General features: G+C 43.1%; 1 protein-coding gene and 1 long non-coding RNA gene across 3 annotated transcripts in view; one reads left to right on the plus strand and one right to left on the minus strand.

Annotated features, from left to right (window-relative positions):
- Positions 1 to 3,674, minus strand: part of LOC142657507 (uncharacterized) — a 47,712-nt gene extending 44,038 nt beyond the window's left edge. The window contains exon 1 of the long non-coding RNA XR_012849935.1: positions 3,362 to 3,674. This is a non-coding gene — a long non-coding RNA (uncharacterized LOC142657507). The remainder of the gene's footprint in view (positions 1 to 3,361) is intronic.
- TANGO2 (transport and golgi organization 2 homolog) overlaps positions 1 to 26,639 on the plus strand; it is a 256,910-nt gene that overhangs the window by 60,904 nt on the left and 169,367 nt on the right. The window contains exons 1-2 of one of the 2 annotated variants that reach the window (XM_075832529.1): positions 3,513 to 3,625; positions 21,460 to 21,598. In XM_075832529.1, the coding sequence (XP_075688644.1) occupies positions 21,543 to 21,598 (56 nt within the window). In that variant the 5' untranslated portion in view covers positions 3,513 to 3,625; positions 21,460 to 21,542. Of the gene's footprint in view, positions 1 to 3,512; positions 3,626 to 21,459; positions 21,599 to 26,639 lie in introns of those variants that run through there. The other variant, XM_075832535.1, reaches the window with a different exon arrangement.

Raw genomic sequence — 26,639 nt, forward strand, 5'->3', positions numbered from 1 at the left:
AATGGGAAATACAGTGTTCTGTTCCGACGGGGCGTTTTTTAGGAGGCCATTTTGAAAACGGCCGCGTAAAAAAACAGTTGCGAAAAAGAAGTGCATGTCTCTTCTAGAGCCGTTTTTGGAGACATTTTTCATTGACTCTATAGAAAAACAGCTCCAAAAACTGCAGTAAAAAATGCAGCGAAAAACCGTTGGTCGTCCTCACGGATGTTTGTGAAGCATTTTAGGCTGGAAATCACAGCATCTGATGTGTCATCTTTTGGCAAAAGAGTGCTGGAAAAAGTAGCGTCGTCTGTTTCACCCCATGATATTCGCTGACCACTAACTCTTCCCACATCCTGCCGACACCCTTCTCTCCAGAGATTGCCAGCACATGCGGCCGTCCTGTCCCGCAGTGACCACTAGGGTGCGCGCACGGGCTCAGTCCAGACTTAAAGATCCAGAGCGCACACACGTGTGAGATTGAGCTGATTGCTCCCAGATCACCCTGGACTATAAGGGCCTTGCCCCTTCCTTCATTGCCTGAGCGTTGATTATACCTTCCTGTGTGAGTCTTTGCAAATGGTCCCTTGAGTGTTTTCCAGTTCCCAGTGTTCCCGTTCCTGCTTCCTGTATCCCGTGTTTTTGTGTTCCTGTGCTGTACAGAGTTGGAGTCGTGTTGTGTCGCCTGCTACACCCGCTGTGTTTCCCCGCACCTGTTGACTACCTGCTGCCAGAGTTCCATCCGAGTCTAAACCATCGCTACTGTCTGAATTGCCACAGGTGCAATTATCCGAACTATAGGCATTGACATCAAACATGCAAGGCAAATGCAGTGTGAAAGGGGCCTATGTGATTTCTACTCTGTGATAGGAATACTGTGGTGCTATGAATTGTCACGATGGGTGTGTGGACACACTGGGCCGTACCACCTGTGGCAATACAGACAGTAGCGATGGCAGGCTCGGATGAGACCTTGGCAGCAGGCAGACACCAGGCGCGGTGAAATACAGCAGGCGTAGTATACGACACAACATGACTCCAACTGTCTACGGCACAGGAACAAGGTAGCATGGGATACAGGTAGCAGGAACGGGAACACTGGGAACTGGAAACCACCAAGGGACCATTTACAAAGACTAACACGTGTAAACACAACAACGCTCAGGCAATGAGTGAAGGGGCCCCTTCTTATAGTCCAGGGTGATCTGGGAGCAATCAGTCAAATCTAAAACATGTGTGTGCTCTGGCACTTTAAGGCCAGGAATGAGCTCGAGCGCACACCCTAGTGGTCACTGCAGGACAGGACGGCCGCATGGGCTGGCATCTCTGGGGAGGAAGACGTTTGCAGGATGATAGGAGCAGTGGCGTAGCTATAGGGGTCGCAGCGGTCGCAGTTGCGACCGGGCCCACTAGCCTGGGAGGCCCGCAGTGCCGCCGTTGCCACGAAGCGCGCTAATACAAAGTTTGTATGTGCCGTGATGCCGGCACTTCCTGATTACCGGCATGGTTTGTTTAGACGTCACAGTCACATGGTACACTCAGTGTACCATGTGACCGTGACGTCACGAGAGGGGGCGTTCCAGCCACTGTGGAAGAGCCGATGCGGAAGAGCATGGAAGACTGCAGGTGAGCTGCAGAGGGGGCCCGTAATGTATGTGTGTTGTATTGTATTGTATTGTACTGTCTGTTGTATTATGTCTGTGTTTGCGGTGGAGAGAGGGGCTTTAAATACAGGCCCTCCTCTCCTCTCTCAACCGCAAACACAAACTGCACGACACAATAATTACAAACTGTGGGTCGCACTCCCCCTGGGTGGTCGTGTGAAGACTTCCGGGAGGTCGCGAACCACTCACCGAGGTCCTGCTTCCAACTGTATTCGCGTCCTCAGGACGCAGATCCAGTTTAAATTAATCCTGGAGCAAGGAGCTGACGGCTCCTTCCTCCAGCATTCACTGCCGTGCGCTATTAGCGGCTCGGCGCAGACAGGTGCGATTTAGTGACGTCATCGCGCCTGTCTGCGCCGAGTCACTCATAACACAGGGCAAAGGAGGAGAAGGATCTCCTCCTCCACCCGTCGTGGGAAGAGGGATAGGTAAGTAACTTTATTATTTTTCTATTATGCACATATGGAGGAATTATACTGTATAAGGAGGGGGGCTGATATGGTGGCAGCTATGAATGGCATTACTGTATGGGGGGCTGATATGGTGGCAGCTATGGAGGCATTATACTGTATGGGGCAGCTATGGAGGCATTATACTGTATGGGGCTGCTATGGGGGCATTATACTGTATGGGACCGCTATGGGGGCATCATACTTTATGGGGGCATTATACTGTGTGGGGGCAGCTATGAGGGGCATTATACTGTATGGGGCTGCTATGGGGGCATTATACTGTATGGGGCTGCTATGGGGGCATTATACTGTATGGGGGAATTTATGAGGGGCATTATACTGTATGGTGTCTGCTATGGGGGGCATTATACTGTATGGAGGCATTATATTGTGTGGGGGGTAGCTATGGGAGGATTATACTGTGTGGGGGCAGCTACGGGGAGCATTATACTGTATAGGGGCAGCTACGGTGAGCATTATACTGTATAGGGCAGCTACGGGGGGCATTATACTGTATAGGGGCAGTTATGGGGAGCATTATACTGTATGGGGACAGTTACAGGGCGCATTATACTGTGTGGGGGCAGCTACGGTGAGCATTATACTGTGTGTGGGGGTAGCTATGGAAGGATTATACTGTATGGGGCAGCTACGGGGGGGGCATTATACTGTATAGGGGCAGTTATGGGGAGCATTATACTGTATGCTGACAGTTACAGGGAGCATTATACTGTATGGGGGCAACTACGGGGAGTATTATACTGTATGGGGGCAACTACGGGGAGTATTATACTGTATGGGGCAGCTACGGGGGGCATTATACTGTGTGGGGGCGGCTATGGGGGAAGTGTACTGGGGGTGCTGTTGGGCAAGGTGGGTGGCCATATGCGCGGCAGGGGGCCCCAAGCTGAATTCTTGCACCAGGGCCCATGAGCCTTTAGCTACGCCCCTGGATAGGAGTCTGCGGTCTGAGACCGCGGACGTTACATGAATACTATAGGCACTAAATTGGCACTATAATCCACTATATTTCTGAGCAAAATATGGCACTTTCTAGGCACTATTTGACCATGTGGGTACTATTTTGCTTTATGTTTTAGATACTGTTTGTCACCACCTAGGAAAAATATGATGCGCTCGGCAATCTATGGCACACACTCTGCACACTGATTGGATGCAGTGTGCCAACCGCATTGCATTCTCCGACAATACGTGCACTATATCACATCCATCCAGTTGACTGAACAATTATACCCTATCCTTTACCTTCCCCTCCTCACAGCGCATCACTGGTAACTCATATATTAGAATCTCCTATCAGCAGCCAATTACATTTCCTCTCTTATATCCTTGTCCACCAAGGCGTCTGAAAGCAGATCTGTGATTGGCCACCTGCCGAGCTGACCGATGATTTGCTATGACCCAAGTAGGTGGGCGGAGCTGGATGCAGCCGGGAAGTGTTGTGTTCGGGCTGAGTATCACTGCACGTCTTCCGGAGCGGCATATAACAAGTAGTGTACCGGCAGGAAGGTATGTCTGGTACCCTCAGGAGCTGCACCGTAGCCGCTCCTCGCACCGTACTACTGTCTGCGATACTCCTGTCACAGAGGCATGTCGTGACGTCAGTGTTATGGCAGCGTCACAATGACAGTCCTGTCATACTGCTGACCATAACTATCAATGGATAAAATAGTCCATGTCTATCTATGCCAATAGAAGTCAGATTAACAATAAACTGCTGCAGAATCCCGAGGAAGTGGAGTCGTCAGTAACATGAATTCTCATCGTATTGAGCTATTAGGGCTGTGGCTCTATGACAGGAGTGTGTGCAGCTCACATGGTGACACTAGTGCTGCAGGTGTCTGTGACTTTGAACACTTGCGCCATCATTTTGAGGTCCTGGTAGTTGTGTGCTTTTTCCTTTCATTCACATCTACAGGGAAGCAGAACTCGCATCATTCATTCTCTTGCAATCGGGATTGAGTGTTGAGCGTTGTTGACTAGCCTGGGCTAATCATTTCTGTATTCTCCTATTTATTTTATTTCTTGTAGCTTATATAGCGCCAACATGTACAGAGATTTCTGCCATCAGTCCCTGTCCCCAATAGGGATAATAATCTCATTTTCTCTATCTCAGACACTTATTAGGGCCAGTTAACCAATCAGTTGTGTAGTTGGTATTACTATTTTTTTTTTTCTTTAAACAAATTTTGGTAATGGATCCATTGCCTCTGTCAGGTTCTTTTCATCGGAGAACTGACCCTATAAGATTATGTAAGACTCTGTTCACACTATCAATAGGGGTAAAACAAAGTTCCATAATTCCTCCCATCCATTCCTTGGCTGAACTTGATGTCTTTTTTTCAACCGTGCTATGTATCTAGCCATAGTCTCCCCATTATTCAGTTTTTTCATTTTTACATAAGCGCAGGGAAATGTTTCCATTTCCCCCATTCATTTAAGTGGAAGTTTTTTCTTGTAAATTCTCTGTTCCCTCATAGGCCCCATGCACACGACCGTAGTTTTCATCCGTAATTACGGATACGTAATTACGGATCAAGTTGCAGATCCATTAATCTCTATTGGTTATGGAGACCTTTCTTTATATTTACAGATGTGTGTCCGGGCCATAGAAATGATCCGCAAAATATAGAACATGTCCTATTTTTGTCCGCAATTGCAGCACTGACTCCCCATAGAAGTCTAAGGGCGCTTCCGCAATTGTGGACGGCTACAGGGGTGGATCCGTAGCCATCTGTAATTGCGGAAGCATTGCAATGCGACGCCAGCGGATTACCCAAGACTCCTCGCTGTTTTTTTTGCTGATCCGTAAATATGGATGAACTACGGATGCACTAAGTACCGTATTTGCAGACAGTGTGCCGTATATGCGGACGATTACGGGTTCTTATTTGTGGACAGTAAAAACCATTACGGCCGTGTTCGTGAGGCCGTAGTCTGCTACCCTATTCAATCCCATAATAAATGGAAACCGGATAGATTCTATTAACCCCTTAATTACAAGTCCTTTTTGAGCGTTAATGATCAAGCACTATTTTTAGGTTTTTTTTCACCGTCGCATTTCTTCTGCTCCGTGCAGACGACCATAAAATTGACCATAATTACGGGCCCATTCATTTCTATGGCCAACGGACACCTTTCTGTATATTTACGGGACGGTGTCTGTGCCGTAGAAACTTGCTGAAAAAAATAGGACATGTCCTATTTTTTTATTTTACGGACCGTGCTCCCATACTTTATAATGGGAGCACGGCCCGTAATTATAGATTGCTGTCCGCGGCCGGCCGTGTCCATAATTACGGGCATGGTCGTGTGCATGGAGCCTAAGGCTGGATTCACACGAGCATGTTTGGTCGGTAAAGGACGGAACGCATTTCGGCCGCAAGTGCCGGACCGAACACCCTGCAGGGAGCCGGGCTCCTAGCATCATAGTTATGTACGACGCTGAGTCCCCTGCCTCTCCGTGGAACTACTGTCCCGTACTGAAAACATGTTTTCAGTACGAGACAGTTGTCCGGCAGCGAGGCAGGGACTCCGCATCGTACATAACTATGATGCTAGGAGCCCGGCTCCCTGCAGGGTGTTCGGTCCGGCACTTGCGGCCGAAATGCGTTCCGTCCTTTACCGACCAAACATGCTCGTGTGAATCCAGCCTGAGTCATAACTTTTTTCTTTTTCCGTCGACATAGCTGTTTGAGGGCTTGTTTTTTGTGGAACGAGTTGTGTATTTTAATTGCACCATTTTTGGGCGCACGTAGTATAAAGATTACGTTTTTTTTTTGGGGAGGGATACTACTTTAAATGTATGCCGTTCACTATGCAGCGTAAATAGCATGATAACCTTTCTTTGCAACGATTGCGGCGATGCTGTTTTGTTTATGTTTTACTACTTTTGCACAAAAAATCCTTTTGAAATAAAAAATATTTGTTGTTGCGTCTCCGCTTTATAAGAGACTTAACTTTCTTATTTTTTCATGGATGTGGCCGTTTGAGGGCTGTTTTTTGCGGGTCAAGGTGTAGTTTGCATTGGTGCTATTTTGGGATATATGGAATTTATTGATTTAACTTTTTTATTTGTTTTTTGTTTTTTTTGGGGAAAGGAATGGGGGAAAAAAAGGAATTTTAATGCATTTTTTTTTTTGTATGCCATTCACCCGGCCATTTAATCAATGTGCTAACTTCATTGTTCGAGTCGATACGATCGCGACGATACCATATATGTATCACCTATAAAGATCATTTCTGAGCATTTTCCCATATAAAATTTATTGTATTTCAATTAAAACATATATGAACGATATTACAGTTAAAGGGGTTGTCCGAGATAACAGAATATTTTTAATAACACCATTAAATCATTTAAGTTAAAAAAATAAATACATTTGTAATATACTTACGTTTTCCAAAGTGGCCCCGTTTCCAGATCCTGCCGTCGGGAACTTGATTGTTGACGTCACTCTCTGCTCCGGCTCTGCTGCTTTGTTGATCTTGAATTCTTGCCGGGTACACGACACGTCACTTGTGACGTGGTGTGTATCGGCTTGTTCTGTTGTAACGCGCATGCGCGGCCCCTGCTGTTATCTCGAACAGCATGGACCGCGAGAACAGCAGTGACAGCGCATGTGCGATACGGGATGTGAAGCAGAAGAAGCCGATCTACACCACGTGACAAGTGACGTGTCGTGTACCATCCGAGGTCTCGCTGGTGCGAGACCATGTGATCGGGATACGACACGACAGTGGAGGCGGCAGAAAAGGTGACGTCAGAGCTCAAGTGACCAGAATGAAGAAGCAGCCAGAGCGGAGAACAGAAGCAAGATTGCACAGGTAAGTATATTATGCAATTTTTTATATGTGTAATGTATTTCTAACTGTACTTAAAAAAATAATCTCGGACAACTCCTTTAAGATGAATGAAATCGCATACAAGCTGGAGTCAGCAGATTACGAAAACATCTTACTAAATTTATACCATACATTAATGTTTATGTTCGGTAAAGGGGAATAATCAATGCACAAACAAACTTAAAACTGATAGGTATAAATAACTAGAATGTCAGTTCAGCGTATCGCTAAGGCTGGGTTCACACGACCTATTTTCAGGCGTAAACGAGGCGTATTATGCCTCGATTTACACCTGAAAATACGGCTACAATACGTCGGCAAACATCTGCCCATTCATTTGAATGGGTTTGCCGACGTACTGTGCCGACGACGCGTAAAATGACTGCCTCGTCAAAGAAGTGCAGGACACTTCTTTGGACGTTTTTGGAGCCGTTTTCTCACAGACTCCAATGAAAACAGCTCCAAAAACGGACGTGAAAAACGCGAGTTGCTCAAAAAACGTCTGAAAATCAGGGGCTGTTTTCCCTTGAAAACGACTCCGTATTTTCAGACGTAATTGCAGTTATCGTGTGCACATACCCTAATATTCGCATCATACAACATCTACAAAGCAGATTCTTTATAGACAACCCGATATAATCAGTATTACAATCCAAAATAATAAGCTGATATAAGAAAACAGATCCTTTACCTATTAATCGTGTCTGCTAAACTTTCACATGTGCGTTGTCAGGAGTCTTCACTAAATTTAGTAACAGAGATGTTTTTGTAATCTGCTGACGCCAGCTTGTCCTCGGTTTCATCCATCTATATATCTGTAATATTGCTCTTCCTGTAAACCCCTTAGTTGACAGTACTCCTGGATTGTCTCACATTACGAAATATAGAGGATGGCGCGAAACGTATGTATTACAGTATAGATATTTTGCATGAGGCTAAAGGTTTTTTTACACTGGACGATTATCGGGCAGACAAGTGTTAATATAACGCTCTTTGCCGATAATTGTCCTGTGTAAACGGGAACGATCAGCAGATGAACGATCTGCTGATGGTATCGTTTTTAAAAAGTGAAATATTATCGTTGTCGGCAGCACATCTCCCTGTTTACGCGCTGCTGACATGTTATTAATGATTGGGGACGAGCGATCGGAGTAACGACCGCTTATCCCCATCCATAGCTCCGTGTGACAGGAGCAAACGAGCGCCGATCAACGATGTCTCGTTAATCAGGGCTCGGCTGCACCCGCCGTTTATCGGCCGATGTAAAAGGGCCTTAAAACACACTTGCCCTATTCCAATATGGCCACAGCTGTAATAGTCAGGTATGCACATGCACGTGTCTGACGGCCATGCGCGATGCATGTTAGATGTCTATTAGATACATTTGACGTTTTGTAACGCACTAGGCATGCGCGTCAGGGTTACTTTGTCTCTGAATTGATTGCTGGGCTGTAGCATATCGGTGGACATGCGCTGTTGTAGTCACTAGACGCCGGAATATGACGCTTTCATTCAAGGCAACATGGGTTAAGTTTATCTTTGATGAATGAGTTATTATTAGACATGTTATTATGAACTAACTAATTATATCTATGATGAACTGTATGAATTGTATTTTTATTATGTTTGTTTGTCTGCACTTGGCACTTTGCGATCTCGAAAGGGATATGTTTTAAGATATGAGGTACAAAAGAATTATTATATTTATCACTATTTTTGTACGGAATTAATGTAATTTATATGATTGTATTTTGTACCCTATTTAAATCCCTTTTATTCTCTTGAAAACCATGTTGAGGTCTGCCTGCTTGCTAGATGTCTGACTGTGGGATTGGAGGTCCTGAGGCTTGCACACTACACTATTTGATCGCTTTTAGTGCTGGTCTTTTTCTTTTTTTTTTTTTTTTTTTTTTGTTGTAATATTGTTCGTATATATTTTAATTGAAATATAATAACATTTTATTTTTTATATGCCATATTTTCGGTTTGATACCATACATGTGTAGTTTTTGTTTTTTTCACACTTTACCAAATAAAACCACTTTTTATGGAAAATATAATTATTTTTTTTTCATAAACTTGAACTGTTTTGCGTTTTTAGTTTTTTTTAGGTTTTTTTGGCCCACTAGGGGACTTCACTATGCGATCTTCTGATCGCCGATATAATGCTTTGGTATACTATGTATACCTACGCATTATTGCCTGTCCCTGTAAAACTGACAGGCAATCTATTCGGCCATGCCTCTGGCCCTTATTAGGCCCCCGGCTGCCATTGAAACCCATCGGCGTATCATGGGTGTGCCAATGGAGTGACCGAGAGAGCACCCTCTATCAAACACATTAGATGCCTCAGTTGCTATTGATTGCAGTATCTAATGGTTTAAGCTGCCGGAATCGAGGTACTCTTCGATTTCGGCAGGAGCCAGGCAGTGTATATCAGCCGTGCTCCTGACACTGATCCCATGGGCACAGTGGCAGTACCCAAGAGATACGAGTGACGGATATATCCATTACGATGCGGGAACTAGCAACCGTTTGTGACAATATATACGTCACTCATCGTTTAAGGGTTTCCCGGAATTGAAGGGTTTGCACCTTCAAGACAACCCGTGTTCATATGCCCTTTTAAGGCATATAGCTGTTACTCCTCTCTGAGTCCTGAGGTACCTCCCTCTGAGTCAGCAGCAAGAGGCGGCTCTCCCTCTGGCTGACTTAGGGCATTCATGCATTACATTGACTGCCATTAATCTTAATGGCTGCCATGCAATACTACATTTCTACTGCAGCAGCCTTTAAAGGGAATATAAACAGGTGACTGCAACTTCACAGGGGTCAGACATACGACAATCTGCTGATCGCCGTGGTGTCTCATGTTAAATGGGTTTCCTGTGATAAGGCAAGTCTAGTGTAAACGCTGCTGTCAGTCCACTGTCTAGTGTAAACGCTGCTGTCAGTCCACTGTCTAGTGTAAACGCTGCTGTCAGTGCACTGTCTAGTGTAAACGCTGCTGTCAGTCCACTGTCTAGTGTAAACGCTGCTGTCAGTCCACTGTCTAGTGTAAACGCTGCTGTCAGTCCACTGTCTAGTGTAAACGCTGCTGTCAGTCCACTGTCTAGTGTAAACGCTGCTGTCAGTCCACTGTCTAGTGTAAACGCTGCTGTCAGTCCACTGTCTAGTGTAAACGCTGCAGTCAGTCCACTGTCTAGCGTAGACGCTGCAGTCAGTCCACTGTCTAGCGTAGACGCTGCAGTCAGTCCACTGTCTAGCGTAGACGCTGCAGTCAGTCCACTGTCTAGCGTAGACGCTGCAGTCAGTCCACTGTCTAGCGTAAACGCTGCTGTCTATCCACTGTCTAGCGTAAACGCTGCTGTCTGTCTAGTGTAAACGCTGCTGTCTGTCCACTGTCTAGTGTAAATGCGCAAGTCAGTCCACTGTCTAGCGTAAACGCTGCAGTCAGTCCACTGTCTAGTGTAAACGCTGCTGTCTGTCCACTGTCTAGTGTAAATGCTGCAGTCTGTCCATGGTCTAGTGTAAACAATGCAGTCAGTCCATTAGTACATTTAGGTCTCAGAATCATCGCTGGTAAAATATTGTAATCAAGAGCTGCACTGATTCATGGGCATAGGTTAATTCCTAACGGACATAAATAAATCACCAAAAATCTCTGCACTGCTTTTTCTTACAATCCAGTATTTTTACAGAGAAACAGTCACCTAAGATTGACATGGATAGTAAACTCCTTTCCAAGTTCTTTCAGGGCATAATGTAACTTTGAAGCCAACCCTTGCTATGGGAAAACGCATCTTCCCGCTGCTTCTTTGTTGTTCAAAAGATTTCTGCTGTCTGCTGAAAAATCGAGTGCGAACCAGCCTGCTGCATTACCCAACATCACAATCCTCTTATTGCAAGGGGATTTAGTCTACTCACATAGTTAACATTTTTAAACCATGTGTTAGTAAAACATCATCTAGGACATCAGTCAAGTTTTGTCCGCCTGACCTTGAGTTTCATCTTAACAGCTTCTTGCACGGAAGGAGAGGAATAGCGGTAGAAAAGGAGCCATACTACCCGGAACAATCTTGGGTAACTTTTTCCTCTGTAAAAAAACCTACAAAAGACCCCACAGGATTGCAAGAATAAGCAGCGCATAGGTTTCTTTTTGCTTTAACTGTGTTTTCATTAAAGTAATTTCTCAAGAAAAGGACAATAAAACATACACAGAATAGAGACACACTATATAGACAAAAGTATTGGGACACAGCTCTTAATCATTGAATTCGGGGGTTTCATTCAGTCCCATTGGCACAGGTGTATAATATCAAGCACCTAACCATGCCGCCTGCCTTTCCTTTACAAACATTTGTGAAAGTATTGGTCTTTCTAAAGAGCTCACTGAATTCCAGTGTGGTTCTGTAATAGGATGCCATCAATGTAACAAGTCAGTTCACAAAATTTCTTCACTCTTCGATATTCAACTTTGACTGGTGTTATGCAAAGCCGAAGTGCTAATGAACCACAGCAACTCAGCTATGAAGTGACAGACAACATAAGGTTACAGAGACACAGTGTAAAAAATCACCAACTCCCTGCTGACTCAATAACTGCAGAGTACCAAACCTCTGGCATTAACATCAGAGCAAAAACTGTACACCGAGATCTTCATGGCATGGGTTTCCATGGCTGAGCAGCTACATGCAAGCCATACATCACCAAGGGCAATGGGAAGAGTCAGATGAAGTGGTGTAAAACACACTGCCACTGGACTCTGGAGCAGTGGAAACGTGTTCTGTGGTGTGATGAATGGGTTTGGCAAATGCCAGAAGAATGTTGCCTGACTGCATTGTGCCAGTTGTAAAGTTTGGTGGGGGTGGGATAATGCTATGAGGTTGTTTTTCAGGGGTTGGCCTAGGCACCTTAGTTCCAGTGTAGGGAAATCATAATGCATTAGCATACCAATACTTTTTGGACAATAGTCTGCTTCCAACTTTGTTGGAACAGTTTGGGGCTCTGCTCTTTTCTGCGCCATTATGACTGTGCCCCAGTGCACAAAGCAAGGTCCATAAAGGCATGGTTGGGTAAGTTTAGTGTAGAAGAACTTGACTGGCCCGCACAGAGCCCCATCCAACACTTTTGCGATGAACTAGAATGGAGATTATGTGCCAGGCCCTCTCATCCAACATCCGTGTCTGACCTCGCAAATGCTCTTCTGGAGGAATAGGCCGAAATTCCCACAGACACACTCCAAAATCTTGTAGAAAGCCTTCCCAGAAGAGTGGATGCTGTTTTACTGCAAAGGAGGGGATCAACTCCATATTAATGTCTATGGATTTAGAATGGGATGTCATAAAAGCTCTAGTAGGTGTAATGTGTAGGTGTCCCCATACTTTTGTCCATATAGTGTATATGTCTGTCGTTATTCAATGCATAACATTTGTAAACATCAATTCCATTGAAATAAAAAGAATGAAAAAGTGGCAGGCAAAAAGTATATCACCGTTGAATACTCTTCATAACAGATCAAGAAACAACACAAGGAGACAAAAAAAATGTAGACAAGACAGGATAACACATTAAGATTGAGCCTGATATTTGAGATATCTGCTATGGTGATAAGAAAATTTACAGTTAATGAGTGATCCAGTAGGTGTCCCACGGATTCCAGTTGAGTTAAAAAAATTGTTATCCTTGTCTTGGATAAGGGCCGTGAAATATTCTAAGCTCCGAACATCTTTAATTCTAGCAAGTTCTGAGGCAGTGTGAAGAAATCGGTTTCCACTTTCTAGCTATTAGAATATACAGGAGAAGCCTGGTGAAGCACTTCCCTACTGGGACAGATAGATTATTAAAGGGGTTATCCGGGGACCGAAAATTGCATTGGAATAATATATTTATGTGAAACGAAGTAACTTACTAATATACTTTAATTAAAAATTCTGTACTGAATGGTGCAGTTCAAGCCTCCTGAATTATTCAGGAAGTACTGGAGCTTTTCTAGTAATGATGACGCTCCGACATGGCCCCACCTGACAGCTCTTTCTTCATGTGCTGTTCGTGAACATGACCGCAAGGGGCTGTTACTTTGCCTATTGCTTGAGTCCCAAGCAGAGCATCAGCTAGCGCTTTGCTCGGGACTCCAGCACTGCCGACGTCCAAATTTTGTCAATTCAGGGGTTTCCTATTGCTGGCTGGAGTCCCCGATGCTGATGCTCTGCCTGAGGACTCCACAACTTCTGCCCACATCATTGTCACTGTCCATATATGGACAATGACGTCGGCAGCAGTACTGGAGTCCCGGAACAGAGCATCAGCTGATGCTTTGCTCGGGGACTCCAGTAGTGCTGCCGACGTCATTGTCCACATGTGGGCAGTGACAGTGATGTCGGCAGAAGTTGTGGTGTCCCCAGGCAGGGCATCAGCTGTAGCTCTGCTCAGGAACTCAAGCGATAGGAAACCCCTGAATTGACCAAATATGGACTTCGGGAGCAGTGCTCAAGTCCCGAGAAAAGCGCTAGCTGATGCTCTGCTCGGGACTCAAGCAATAGGCCATGTGACAGCCCCTTGCGGTCATGTTCACGAACAGCACATGAAGCAAGAGCTCAGTCAGGTGGGGCCGTGTCGGAGGGTTATCATTATTAGAAAAGCTCCAGCACTTACTGAATAATTCATGATGTTTGAACTGCACCATTTAGTACTGAATGTTTAATTAAAGTATATTAGTAAGTTACTTAGTTTCACATAAATAAATATATTATTGCAATGCAATTTCTGGTCCCCGGATAACCCCTTTAAATAAATAAGATCGTGGATCCAAAGACTTGTAATAGCCTAGTATTTGATGGACAGTGCTTTGACTTCTGACTAAAAAGGTTGTTTTAAAAGGACAATCCCAAAAATATGAAATATATGGCACCCCTAGTTTGTCTGCACCTCCAACAAACGTCACATATGAGGAGGAGTTCCGGCGTGTGGTAATAATGTAGGAGTCATTAATATTGGTTTTCTTTGTGGATGGTACGCATAGAGGTTTTTGCAGCCTTTCCCCAGATTAGCTTTCATATATCATCGTTTAAAGTTTTGACCAGAAACTCTTCCCATCAGATCATGTACGTATGTCTAGTTAGGCCTCGTGCACACTTCCATCCCATTTTTCACGGCCGTTTTTGACTGATCCGTGTGCCCGTTTTAGCAGCCGTGTGATTTCCGTGTGCACTCCGTGTTTCCGTTTCCAGGCGGCGAGCATGGTACTGTCCAGGGTGCTGAAAGATCAGGGTTGTTCAGCGCTAGTCACGGTACAGGGTGCTGAAAGAGTTAATGGGCTGCACTGATCGGCGGTAACTCTTTCAGCACCCTGGACAGTGACTAGCGCTGAAGAATGACCATGCTCGGCGCTCGCAAAATACAATTTTAATTCCATAAGAAATAAAAAAAATCAGTTCATACTTACCCAGAACTCCCTGCATTTTCCTCCTGTCCGGCCTCCTGGTATGATGTTTCAGCCCATGTCACCTTCTGCCCGCCCGGCCGTTGCTAGGCAACGGCTCCGTCACACGGACGGCACACGGATGCCTTCCGTGTGCCTTCAGTTTTTGTTGACGGCCCCATTGACTTGCATGGGCCTCACGGTCACGGAATCTCAGACCAAAGTAGGACATGCTCTACTGTTGTCGGAACGGAGCAACGGGACCGTCAAAAAAACTGAAGTGTGCATGGCCCCATTGAAATGAATGGGTCAGGGTGCTAGCCGTCAAAAAAACGGCTAGCACCCTGAAGAAAAAGACTGAAGTGGGCATGAGGCCTTAGTCAAACTGGATCAGAATAAGTCAAAATTGAATAAACGGCTGATCTAAGACCTCTAGTAAAGGTGTCCGATCTCCATAGGCATTTAAATTACATTGGAGACGAGACCTGATGGCTCTGAAAAAGGGTTTGAGCAAAGTATTTGATTTGGAGAAAGTGGAATCTACTGTGAGAAGGAAGGTGAAACTTAAACTGGGTTTACATTGGCAGATTTCTGTCCATAACGAGTGCAGATAGACATAACAAGTTGATCGGTGCTCCTTTTAAAATCTCTTGCATTGACGATGCAAACTGTACGGGGACGAACAATCGTTAATACAATCATTCGGTCTCCATCAGTTTGCATATTGTCGGCAGCACATTCTCTGTTTACACGGGGAGATGTGCTGGCGGCAATGATTTATTCTTAACCCCTTCCCGCAATTTCACGTACAGTTACGTCATGGGAGATGGCCCTTTCCCGCATCTCCACGTAACTGTACGTGATGGAGATGAAGCTGGCTCAGGAGCTGAGCCAGCGACATCACCGCCGGGTGACAGCTGTATGTTACAGCTGGCACCCTGAGGTATCGGCCAGGACCGGAGCTAGCCTCCGATCCGACCGATTAACCCCTCACATGCTGCGCTCAATAGAGATCGCAGCATGTGAGGAGTTTATAGCCACCGGAGCCCCAGCAACGTGATCGCTGGGTTGCCGGTGGCTGCAAAGGCGATCGGAGGGCTAATACTTACCTCCCGGTCCGCCAGTAACGGAATCCTCCTATGCCCCGTCGTCGGCGGGGCCCAGGAGGCTTCCGGTGCCGCCGGCTCAGCTTCCGGCTCAGAAGCTGAGCCGGCGTCATCAGCAGTGGGTGTCCGCTGTATGTTACAGCGGACACCCCTATCTATCGGCAGGAACCGGAGCTAGCTCCGATTCCTGCCATTAACCCCTTCAATGCAGCGATTCAATGCAATCGCTGCATCAAAGTGGTTTGTATGCAATCGGCAGCCTTGCCATGCGATGGCAAGGCTGGCGACTGCTACTATGGCAACAGGATGCCTAACGGCTTCCTATCTGCCATTACGTTAGCCGATTAGGCCCCGCCCGGAGGCGGAGCCTGATCGGCTTGCTGTCAGTGAACAACTGACAGTTCTAATACATTGCACTACATAGGTAGTGCAATGTATTAGAACATAAAAAAAAACAGTTGGACCTTCAAGTCCCCTAGTGCGACTAAAGAAAAGTGTAAAAAAAGTAAAAATAAAAGTTGCCAAAAATACAATAAATAAATACAATAAAAGTTTCAAATAATAACACAAAACACAATCGCCCTTTTTCCCTTATCAAGTCATTTATTATTGAAAAAAATAATAAAGCCATACATATTTGGTATCGCTGCGACCGTAACGACCTGAACTATAAAAATATTATGTTATTTATTCCGCACAGTGAACGCCGTAAAAAAAATAACTAAAAAATACTGACATAATTGCTATTTTTTTGGTCACTTTGTCTTCCAAAAATTGAAATAAAAAGTGATCAAAAAGTCGCATGTACCTAAAAATGGTACCTATAAAAACTATAACTCGTCTCGCTAAAAACAAGCCCTCATACAGCTCCGTCAACGAAAAATTTAAAACCGTTATGGCTCTCACAACTTGGCGACAGAAAAAATCCATTCTCTTTTACAAAAGTTATTTTATTGTGCAAAAAGTTGTAAAACATAAAAAGTGCTATAAATTAGGTATCACCGAAATCGGACTGACCCGCAGAATAAAGATAACATGTAATTTATAATGCATGGTGAACGCTGTATAAAAATAACTAAAATAAAAAATATGCCAGAATTGCTGTTTTTTGGTCACCTTGCCTCCCAAAAAAAAGGATAACAAGTGATCAAAAAGTCGCATGTACCCCAAAATGGTACCAATAAAAACTACAGCTCGTCCCACAACAAACCAGCCCTCATACCACTACGTCTATGAAAAAATAAAATTAGTCAAGGCACCAAAAAGCCAGGAAATAAAAATATGCAGTTGTGCCGGCCCGAGGGGAACGTTTCTTCTGTTTCAAGTGGCGAATTATCAAGGCCCCTAAAATTAGGGAACCAGGAAGGGGAGAGCCCAAACATATCTGCTGGAAGTGAGGGCGCCCGTATTATACCAGGACAACACTTTCCCAGCAAAATTCCCCAAACTTCAAAGGTGCGGAGTGCGGACCAAAAGGGGAATAAGTAAAGACCATTTATTAGTGCGACACCGGCCTGTGCAGAAAGGATTGTGTCAGCGTAACACACATCTATGGATCATTTTATTGTTTTTTTTTACCCCACTATACCACCTGACTATGCCCCTTATATACTCCGTCCGCCTTACATGTGCCCCCCACATTATAAACGGAAACGCCAGTAAGACTCCAAACAAATTTACTACAAGCAAAATCCACGCTCCAAAAGCCAAATGGCGCTACCTCCCTTCTGAACCCTACAGTGTGCCCAAACAGCAGTTTACTTCCACATATATTGCATCGGCATACCTGGAAGAACCTTTTTAACAATTTTTGGGGTGTGTGTCTCCAGTGGCACAAGCTGGGCGCCACATATTGGCATATCTATTGAAAAACCATTTTCACTCTGCAACATCGCGTGCACACCAATTTCTGCCAATCACCTGTGGGGTTAATATGCTCACTACACCTCTAGGTGAATACCTTCTTGAGGGGTGTAGTTTCCAAAATGGGGTCACTTCTGGGGGGGATCCACTGTTTTGGTCCCACAGGGACTTTGCAAATGCGACATAGCGACCAGAAACCAATCCAGCAAAATCCTGTACTCCAAAAGCCAAATGGCGCTCCTTCCCTTCTGAGTCCTACTCTGTGCCTAAACAGCAGTTTATGACCACATATGTGGTATTGCCGTACACAGGAGAAGTTGCTTTACAAGTGTTGGGGTGCTTTTTTTCATTTATTTGTTGAGAATATGAAACATTTTCAGCTAAAACTACGTCTTATTGAAGAAAAAGGATTTTTTTTATTTTCACTTCCCAATTCTAATAAAATCTATGAAACACCTGTGGGGTCAAAATGCTCACTACACCCCTAGATGAATTCCTCAAGGGGTGTAGTTTCGTGAATCGAGTCACTTTTGGGGAGTTTCCACTGTATTGGTACCTTAGGAGCTTTGCAAAAGTGACATGGTGTCAAGAAACCAATCCAGCAAAATCTGTTCACCAAAACCCAAATGGCACTCCTTCTCTTCTGATCCTTGCCGTATGCCCAAACAGCAGTTTATGACCACAAATGGGGTATTGCCGCACTCCAGAGAAGTTGCTTTACAAATGTTGGGGTTCTTTTATTCCTTTATTTGTTGAGAAAATGAAAAATGTTGAGCTAAAGCTACGTCTTATTGGAAAAAAAGGATTTTTTTTATCTTCACTGCCCAATTCTAATAAAATCTATGAAACCCCTGTGGGTTCAAAATGCTCACTACACCCCTAGATGGATTCTTCAAGGGGTGTGGTTTCCTAAATGGAGTCACTTTTTTGGTGTTTTCACTGTTTTGGTCCCTTAGGGTCTTTGCAAATGCGACGTGGTCTCCGCAAACGATTCCTGCTAAATTTGAGCTCCAAAAGCCAAGTGGCGCTCTTTCCCTTCTAAGCTCCGCCGTGTGTCCAAACAGCCGTTTATGACCACATGCGGGGTATTGTTTTACTCGGGAGAAATTGCTTTACAAAAGTAGTGGTGCATTTTCTCCATTTAGTCCTTGTGGAAATTAGAAAAAATTATCTAAACCTACATTTTCTTTGAAAGAATGTAGATTTTAATTTTCATGGCCTACTTCCAATAATTTCTGCAAAAAACCTGCGGGGTCAAAATGCTCACTATACCCCTAGATAATTTCCTCAAGGGGTATAGTTTCCAAAATGGGGTCACTTTTGGGGGATTTCCACTGTTTTGGTGCCGCAAGAGCCTTTCAAATCCGACATGGAGCCTAAAATATTTTCTAATAAAAAGGAGGCCCCAAAATCCTCTAGGTGTTCCTTTTGTTTCTGAGGCCTGTGCTTCAGTCAATAAGTGCACTAGGGCCACATGTGGGGTATTTCTAAAAACTGCAGAATCTGGGCAATAGATATTGAGTTGCGTTTCTCTGGTAAAACTTTCTGTGTTACAAAAAAAATAGATGAAAAATGAATTTCTGCAAAAAAAAAAAAAGAAATTTGAACATTTCACATCTACTTTGCCTTAATTCCTGTGAAACATCTAAAGGGTTAAGAAACTTTCTAAATGCTGTTTTGAATACTTTGAGGGGTGAAGTTTTTAAAATGGGGTGACTTTTTGGAGGTTTCTAATATATAAGGCCCTAAAATCCACTTCACAACTGAACTGGTCTCTGTAAAAATAGCCTTTTGAAATTTTCTTGAAAATGTGAGAAATTGCTGCTAAAGTTCTAAGCCTTGTGATGTCATATAAAAATAAAAGGATGTTCAAAAAACGATGCCAATCTAAAGTGGACATATGGGTGATGTTAATTAGCAACAATTTTGTGTGGTATAACTGCCTGTGTTACAAGCAGATAAATTTAAATTTAGAAAAATGCTAATTTTTGCAATTTTTCGCAAAATTTTGGTCTTTTTCACAATTAAATACTTAATGTATCGAGCAAATTTTGCCAGTAACATAAGTCCAATGTGTCACGAGAAAACAATCTCAGATTTGAAAAAATTGGCTGTGTCCTGAAGGCCAAAACAGGCTGTGTCTTGAAGGGGTTAAGGTTGCATAAACGGCTGATCAAGTCAGATATATTTGCTGATGGCTAGTATGTTTACACAGGTGGATTTATTGGCCTTTGTAAATGGGCCTTTAGTCGGTAGCTGCTCTAAGCAGTATAGAATAGTAGAACAAGGGCCTACTATATCAGCATATTGAAACAGCTTATTTTGGAACCACGGTTCAAACATGGCTGAGGTAAGGCTATCTGCTAGAAGAGAATAAAAAATTAGAAGGATAATGGGGAGGAGGGAGGGAATCTCCTGGCACAAGTGTTCCATATCTCTAGTAAAAGCAGTAGGCCCCAGCAGTACTTGCGACGGTGGGGAGTATGGAGAGAATTAGGGGGCAAGCCATAATTTCTCGATTTCCATATGCTGGAAGGGTCGACTAAGCAGGATCCTCCGTAATTTTGCGGTCTAGTAATAGCGAAGAATATTTGAAACAGCTAATTCCCCCCATCTCTCTGACTAATTCGGCGCCAATGGTTTCCGTTTGTCTACGTTGTGCAAGGGTTCTGTCGTTTTGAAATCAATTGTGATGGAAACGGAAATATATGGATTCCGTTTGTGTCTGTCAGGGCTCCGTTCCGATGGAAAGCTCTGACGGAACGGAGCCCTAGCGCAGATGTGTATGTATAAACAGTGAACGGGTTACGGCTCCACTGTATCTGTAACATGGCAGACAATCTTGGAGTGATGGTCGCGAGCCACAGTCTAAACATGGAGAAACGTGGCGGAAATCAAGAAAGTGGTACAAGTGGTATTGCATGTTTAAAGTGGTATATACAGAAGAAAATATGTATTATACCATCCAAATTGGCACGGTTCAGAGCTTAGGATATGTCTTCAATGTAGTCCGTTTGGAAATCTTATTGTAGTCAATGCATATGGTCATAACTCAGGGATCCTATCGCGAGCCACGCAACTGGAGGTCACGAGCCACTGGTTGGGGACCACTTCTGTGAGGTTTCAATCAAATTAACAATGTCAAACCAGATCTAAAGCTATATGCTACTCTTTGTCAGAATGTGTCCTTATGAGGGGATCTTAGCATGTATCCTATACAGGTATGTACCTACCTGCATAATGGAATACATGAGTATGAAAGTGAAGTTTGTCATTATTCATCTCTAGGCAGATAGATATCCCTGTAAATGTACATCACAAATTCCAGGATAAGAGTTTATGTTCAGCATAGTGGGGGCAAGCATATTCCAACATATACCCCGATCGCCTAAGCCTGCAGGCAGAGAACTTGAGCATGGCAAGGCTTTGGAACATAAAGAATACTAGAAAGCTACATAATTTTGTTATTTAAGTATAACCTTGATTTTTAAAAGAACTGTAAATAGGTTACTGCCTTGCAGCACTGAGAATCTGACCACGTTCATAGAGTTTGTATGTTTTTCACGTGTTTCATCCGACACTCTAAAAACCTATTGATATTTTAATTAGTTTCCCCAAATATTGGCCCTGGTGTGTGTGGCTTAAATGGGGAAATTAGATTGTCAGCCCCATTGGAGACGGACAATCTCTCTACAGCGCTGCAGAATATGTTGGTGCTATATAACCAATGGGAAACAAATCCATTTCATAATTTATGCATGTATGTGTTGAATTAAGGTTTCAACTCCACAAAATATTAGTTTTACTTTGTGGTAAAAATTTCAAGTATTAGTTATTATTCACCTACCAGTATTTCTCTTGCAAACTACAATATTAAGTTCCCATTTAAGTGACACTTGAAGCTGTAGGAATGTGTTGGCGTGATCTAGATAAATGCCGCCCATTAACACAAATGTGCCTTCGGTGTCCTGTTCTTTTTAAGTTGACTGTTGCTAATGGTAACAGTGGGCAATTTTAACTTTGGCTTCCAATAATAGGTGGTGATGTTTAAAAATGAAAGTATGCAAGGTATTTATTTTTGCATATTTAATTTTCTTTTTTTTCTGCAGGCAACTAAGGAAATATCCATGAAACAGTGATCGGTCAATGCAGTGACAACTTTAAGGCATTTGTGTCCTACTAGAAACTACTCATGTGCATCATTTTTTTTAAGTTTGATCCCCGCCCAGTCTCCAAGAATGCTTACAGGTACCGAAATCTTTCAACCTACAACTGTATGAAGTTTGGATGGACTATGCAAAACATTATTTGTGATCACAGCCATTTGTATTAAGTAGGTATAGAGGGTTAACCCATACAATTACATGGTACCCTGGTGGTGTGGGCAGCTTGGTAAACACTTTGCAAATGCTAAGGCAGGGATAGGCAACCTTTTTTGTATGACGTGCTGATTAAAAAAAATCAGAGATGAAGTACCCATTGTGCCACACTACTGAACACCAGCTAGGGGAGGGAGGGTGCACATAGGAGAGACTGCGGCTACTGAAACCAGCTTAGGGTAGGGGGTGCACATAGTAGAGACTGCGGCTACTGAACACCAGCTTTGGGGGGGTTGCACATAGGAGAGACCGCAGCTACTGAACACCAGCTTACAGGAGGGGGTTGCACATAGGATAGACCTCCGTAACTGAACAGCACTGGGAGGGTGCCAGAGATTGAGGCCCCAAATGCCAGTTGTGGCACGGGTGTGCCACAGGTTGCCGACCCCTGTGCTAGGGTATCTTTTACCAAGCATTAACAAGGTTTACTTTTAGGACAGATCAATCTAACTTAAGAGTTCTAAAAGATGCTCCTAAAAAACAAGCCAGCTTCTATTCAGAGCAATTCAGAATGCTTGCTTTCTATGTAATGTAAGTGTCCTTCTGTGGCTGTAAAATTAGCATTTTTTGGCAAATGCGTCCTTTTATGCGAGCATTTTTCACACACAGTATGGACCACAGAAAAAATGAATCTCCTTTCACATTCTCCCACTTTTCCCGTGCACTAGGACACCCAATATGTGTGCTTTATTCACTGTGCGGGCATGTGCCAGGGCTTGGCATAAAAGGAGGCTTTTTTTTGGTCCAGGAATTCTTCACTTGATTTTATAGAAGCATACTGTTTTCTGGGGGGCCTAATGCTGCTGAACCATTAGAAACACCCCATAAATGACTTCATTCACACAAGTATTTTCTTCAAGGGGTTTATCATCTTTTTAGAAAGTCCAGATTACTTCTGAAAGTTTCTTGAATGAGATGGAACAAAATAAAATTTGCATTTTTATGGCCAATGCGTCAGTTTACATGAGCATTTTTTTCACACACCGTATGGACCATGCACAAAATTCATCCTGTTTCACATTCTGTTACTTCACAGCATGGCGTATGCGTCCTCCGCGCTAAATACTAACTAACCAACAGATACTCTCTGCCGTAATTAGTCTATATGGCGGATTTCAGAGACCCTGACCGCTGGCTGTAAAAACACAGCCAGCGGTCGGGAACCTGTTCAAGTGCTGTGGTTGGAAACAAAAAATAGTTCAAAGGCACCGGGTTTCCTTTCAAAGCTTAGCTTATATTTTTCATAGCTTGTGTAAAAGCAACAAGGTGACAGTGACGTTTGGGCCAAATGGCCTTTCTCAAGCTGCTTACAGAGTGAACATGCACAGGTATGTGTGTGTGTGTATGTACAGTATGTATGTGTATATATAATATATATTATGACAATCCTATGAGAATTACGCCCCTTCGTTTAGTGCAAGGTATTTATTTTTGCACTATGTATGTGTATATATAATATATATTATGACAATCCTATGAGAATTACGCCCCTTCGTTTAGTGCAAGCACTCCCATTCTTTATGTTCTGTATATTCTGCCCCATAGTGCAGGTGCAGCTGTAAAATAGAATAAGAAAAATTAATAGGCCGTTTAAAAACAGAACCACAGATCTTAATGTTGTCTCTGAATATGCCACATAAGAAAGTGCTGTGGGTGTAGCCACATTACCCCACTTGGCCAATCAGCTTAGTTGGACATTCAGCGGTTCTTATCAGCACCCGCTAACTTGTTATTTTTAAGGGACCTGTTAGATGCTCTATGTTCAAGAGGTCTGTCCTGGTGACACACTTGTGTAAGAGGCCAAAAGGAGAAGCGACCACAGATAGCGGAGCAGCTTCCAGGGCAGCATTCTAAAGAAGTATGAGATGGCGCACAGTGAAGGGGGCCTGGCATCATCTAGTATTAAGTGCATACAAGGCACCTTTTGCTTATACATTGCTTTTAAAAAGCAAAGGGCCATAAGACCGATGGGATAGCTGTTTCAGTTGTCAATTCAAGCTGCCCCACCTATTAGCTGATTACTGTCGGTCCTGCTGTTGAAACTGATCAAATTATATACATCTCTGGGGATAACTGCTGGTAGCCACACGTTTACTACTGAAAATGTGGTATTGCTTACTAGTCATTTAAGTTCATAAGCAACTATTCTATGGTTTTACAGTGTCTACCAGTGCAGACTAGTAGATGGGCATGCAGAGCAGGGGACATATTTGGGCATATGGAGAGGGATTACACCGTCCGTACAACCCAGCTAAATTGGATGTAAGACTTCCACTTGGAGCTTAAAGGTGTTGTCCCTTCATAGTCATTTGTCATATTAATTGGATGTGCCATGAATGGCTGATCATGGGGGTCTTAATATGATATGATATGGTTTTAAGTAGTAAGTTTCGATTATTGTATTCATCTGTACTTTTATATGTAAACTAGGCACGAATGAAAATGATAAATTAACAATACTCATGGATTATTTTGTTCTGTATTCCAATAAATTTTCTGCTCTAGGAGGGTTGATTACACAATCCTTTATTAGTTGTATGAAGAATCTTTTTAAAAGGAGATTTTCGTTTCAAATCAAAAACCTGCATGTTTAAACACTAGTCTGTTTGCTGCTTGGCTACATCACTTGGCGGCATTGCTTGATGCCTGAAACACATCTCCATCTCTCTTCTTGTCCTCCTGCTACAATGTATCTATTCATTCACTTAATTATTGAAAAGTGTAGGTATCCGTTTAAAAGCTGTTCTAGTTGCCAAAGGGCAAAGACTTGCCAAGAGATGCGTTTTCCAAGTAGCATACATTTGGCCTAGATATCAAATACCATGTGTGTTCGAGCCAAGCTATAGTGAACTAAAGAGTCTGTCCAAACAGATGGGCAAACTGTGAATAGAGGAAACCACAAGGAGGAAGCTCTTCGCAGTGCTTCTCCATTGGGACATATGTCCACTTTAATAATTATAGATGTTTACCCCTGAATTTTTGTTTTATAAGAGTAACATTCTTTTGGTTGCATTTTATAACTTTTGTGTTTTAACCCCTTAAGGACGCAGCCTTGTTTTGGCCTTAAGGCTCAGATCCCATTTTTAAAATCTGACATATTTCACTTTATGTGGTAATAACGTCGGAATGCTTAAACCTACCCAAGCGATTCTGAGATTGTTTTCTCGTGACACATTGGGCTTTACGTTCGTGGTAAAATTTGGTCGATATATTCAATGTTTATTGGTGAAAAATTTTCAACATTTAGAGAAAATTTTGAAAAAATTGCATTTTTCAGAATTTAAATGCATCTGCTTGTAAAACAGACGGTTATACCACCCAAAATAGTTACTAGTTCACATTTCCCATATGTCTACTTTAGATTGGCATCGTTTTTTGAACATTCTTTTATTTTTCTTGGACGTTACAAGGCTTAGAACATAAACAGCAATTTATCATATTTTTAAGACCATTTCAAAAGCCTTTTTTTTAAGGTACCTCTTGAGTTCTGAAGTGGCTTTGAGGGGCCTATGTATTAGAAACCCTGATAAAACACCCCATTTTAAAAACTAGACCCCTCAAAGTATTCAAAACAGCATTTAGAACGTTTTTTAACCCTTCAGGCATTTTACAGGAATTAAAGCAAAGTGGAGGTGAAATTTGCAAATTTCATTTTTCTTGCTGAATTTCAATTTTATTCAATTTTTTTTCTGTAACACAGAAGGTTTTACCAGAGAAATACTACTAAATATGTATTGTCCAGATTCTGCAGTTTTTAGAAATGTCCCACATGTGGCTCTAGTGTGCTCGTGGAATAAAACACAAGCCCTAGAAGCAAAGAAGCACTTAGTGCATTTTGAGTCCTCTTTTTATTAGAATATATTTTAGGCAGCATGCCAGGTTTGAAGAGGTGTTGAGGTGCCAAAACAGTAGGAATCCCCCAATAGTACCACACAGTTTTTTTACAGCACGTATTTGAATTGGGCTGTGAAATGAAAAAAATGACATTTTTTCCAATAAAATGTCATTTGTGATCAAAATTTCTTATTTTCACAGGGAACAAAATACCTCATTTTGTTGCCCAATTTGACCTGAGTGCGGCAATACCCCATTTGTGGTGATAAACTGCCGTTTGGGCCCATGGGAGGGCTCAGAAGGAAAGGAGCGCTTTGTGTTTGTTGGAGTCCAGATTTTGCTAGATTGGTTTTCGGGTGCCATGTCGCATTTGCAGAGCCTCAGAGGTATCAAAGCAATGGAAACCCACCAGAAGTGACCCCATTTTGGAAACTACACCCCTCAAGGAATTCAAATATGGTTGTTGTTACAATTTTGACCACACAGTTTTTTCACAGCACCTATTTGAATTGGGCTGTGAAATGAAAAAAATTGCATTTTTTCCAATAAGATGTCATTTGTTATCAAAATTTCTTATTTTCACAGAGAACAAAAATACCCCATTTTGTTTCCCAATTTCTCCTGAGTGCAGCAATACCCAATTTGTGGCGATAAACTGCCGTTTGGGCCCATGGGAGGCCTCAGAAGGGAAGGAGCGCTATGTGTTCTTTGGAGTGCAGATTTAGCTGGTTTAGTTTTCGGGTGCCGTGTCGCATTTGCAGAGCCCCAGAGGTATCAAAGCAATGGAAACCCAACACAAATGACCCCATTTTGGAAACTACACCCCTCAAGGAATTAATTTATGGGTAATGTGACCATTTAGACAACATAGTTTCTTCACAGAACTTATTTGAATTGGGCTGGGAATTAAAACAAAATTATTTTTTTCAAATAATATGTCGGTTTGGCTGAAAATGTCTTATTTCCACAAGAAACAAAATACCCCATTCTGTTGCGCAATTTGTTCTTAGTGCCGCAATACCCCATTTGTGGTGAAAAACTGCCGTTTGGGCCTATGGGAGGGCTCAGAAGGAAAG

Source organism: Rhinoderma darwinii, chromosome 1 (genome assembly GCF_050947455.1).
Source record: "Rhinoderma darwinii isolate aRhiDar2 chromosome 1, aRhiDar2.hap1, whole genome shotgun sequence".
In the NCBI taxonomy this organism is placed as follows: domain Eukaryota; kingdom Metazoa; phylum Chordata; class Amphibia; order Anura; family Rhinodermatidae; genus Rhinoderma; species Rhinoderma darwinii.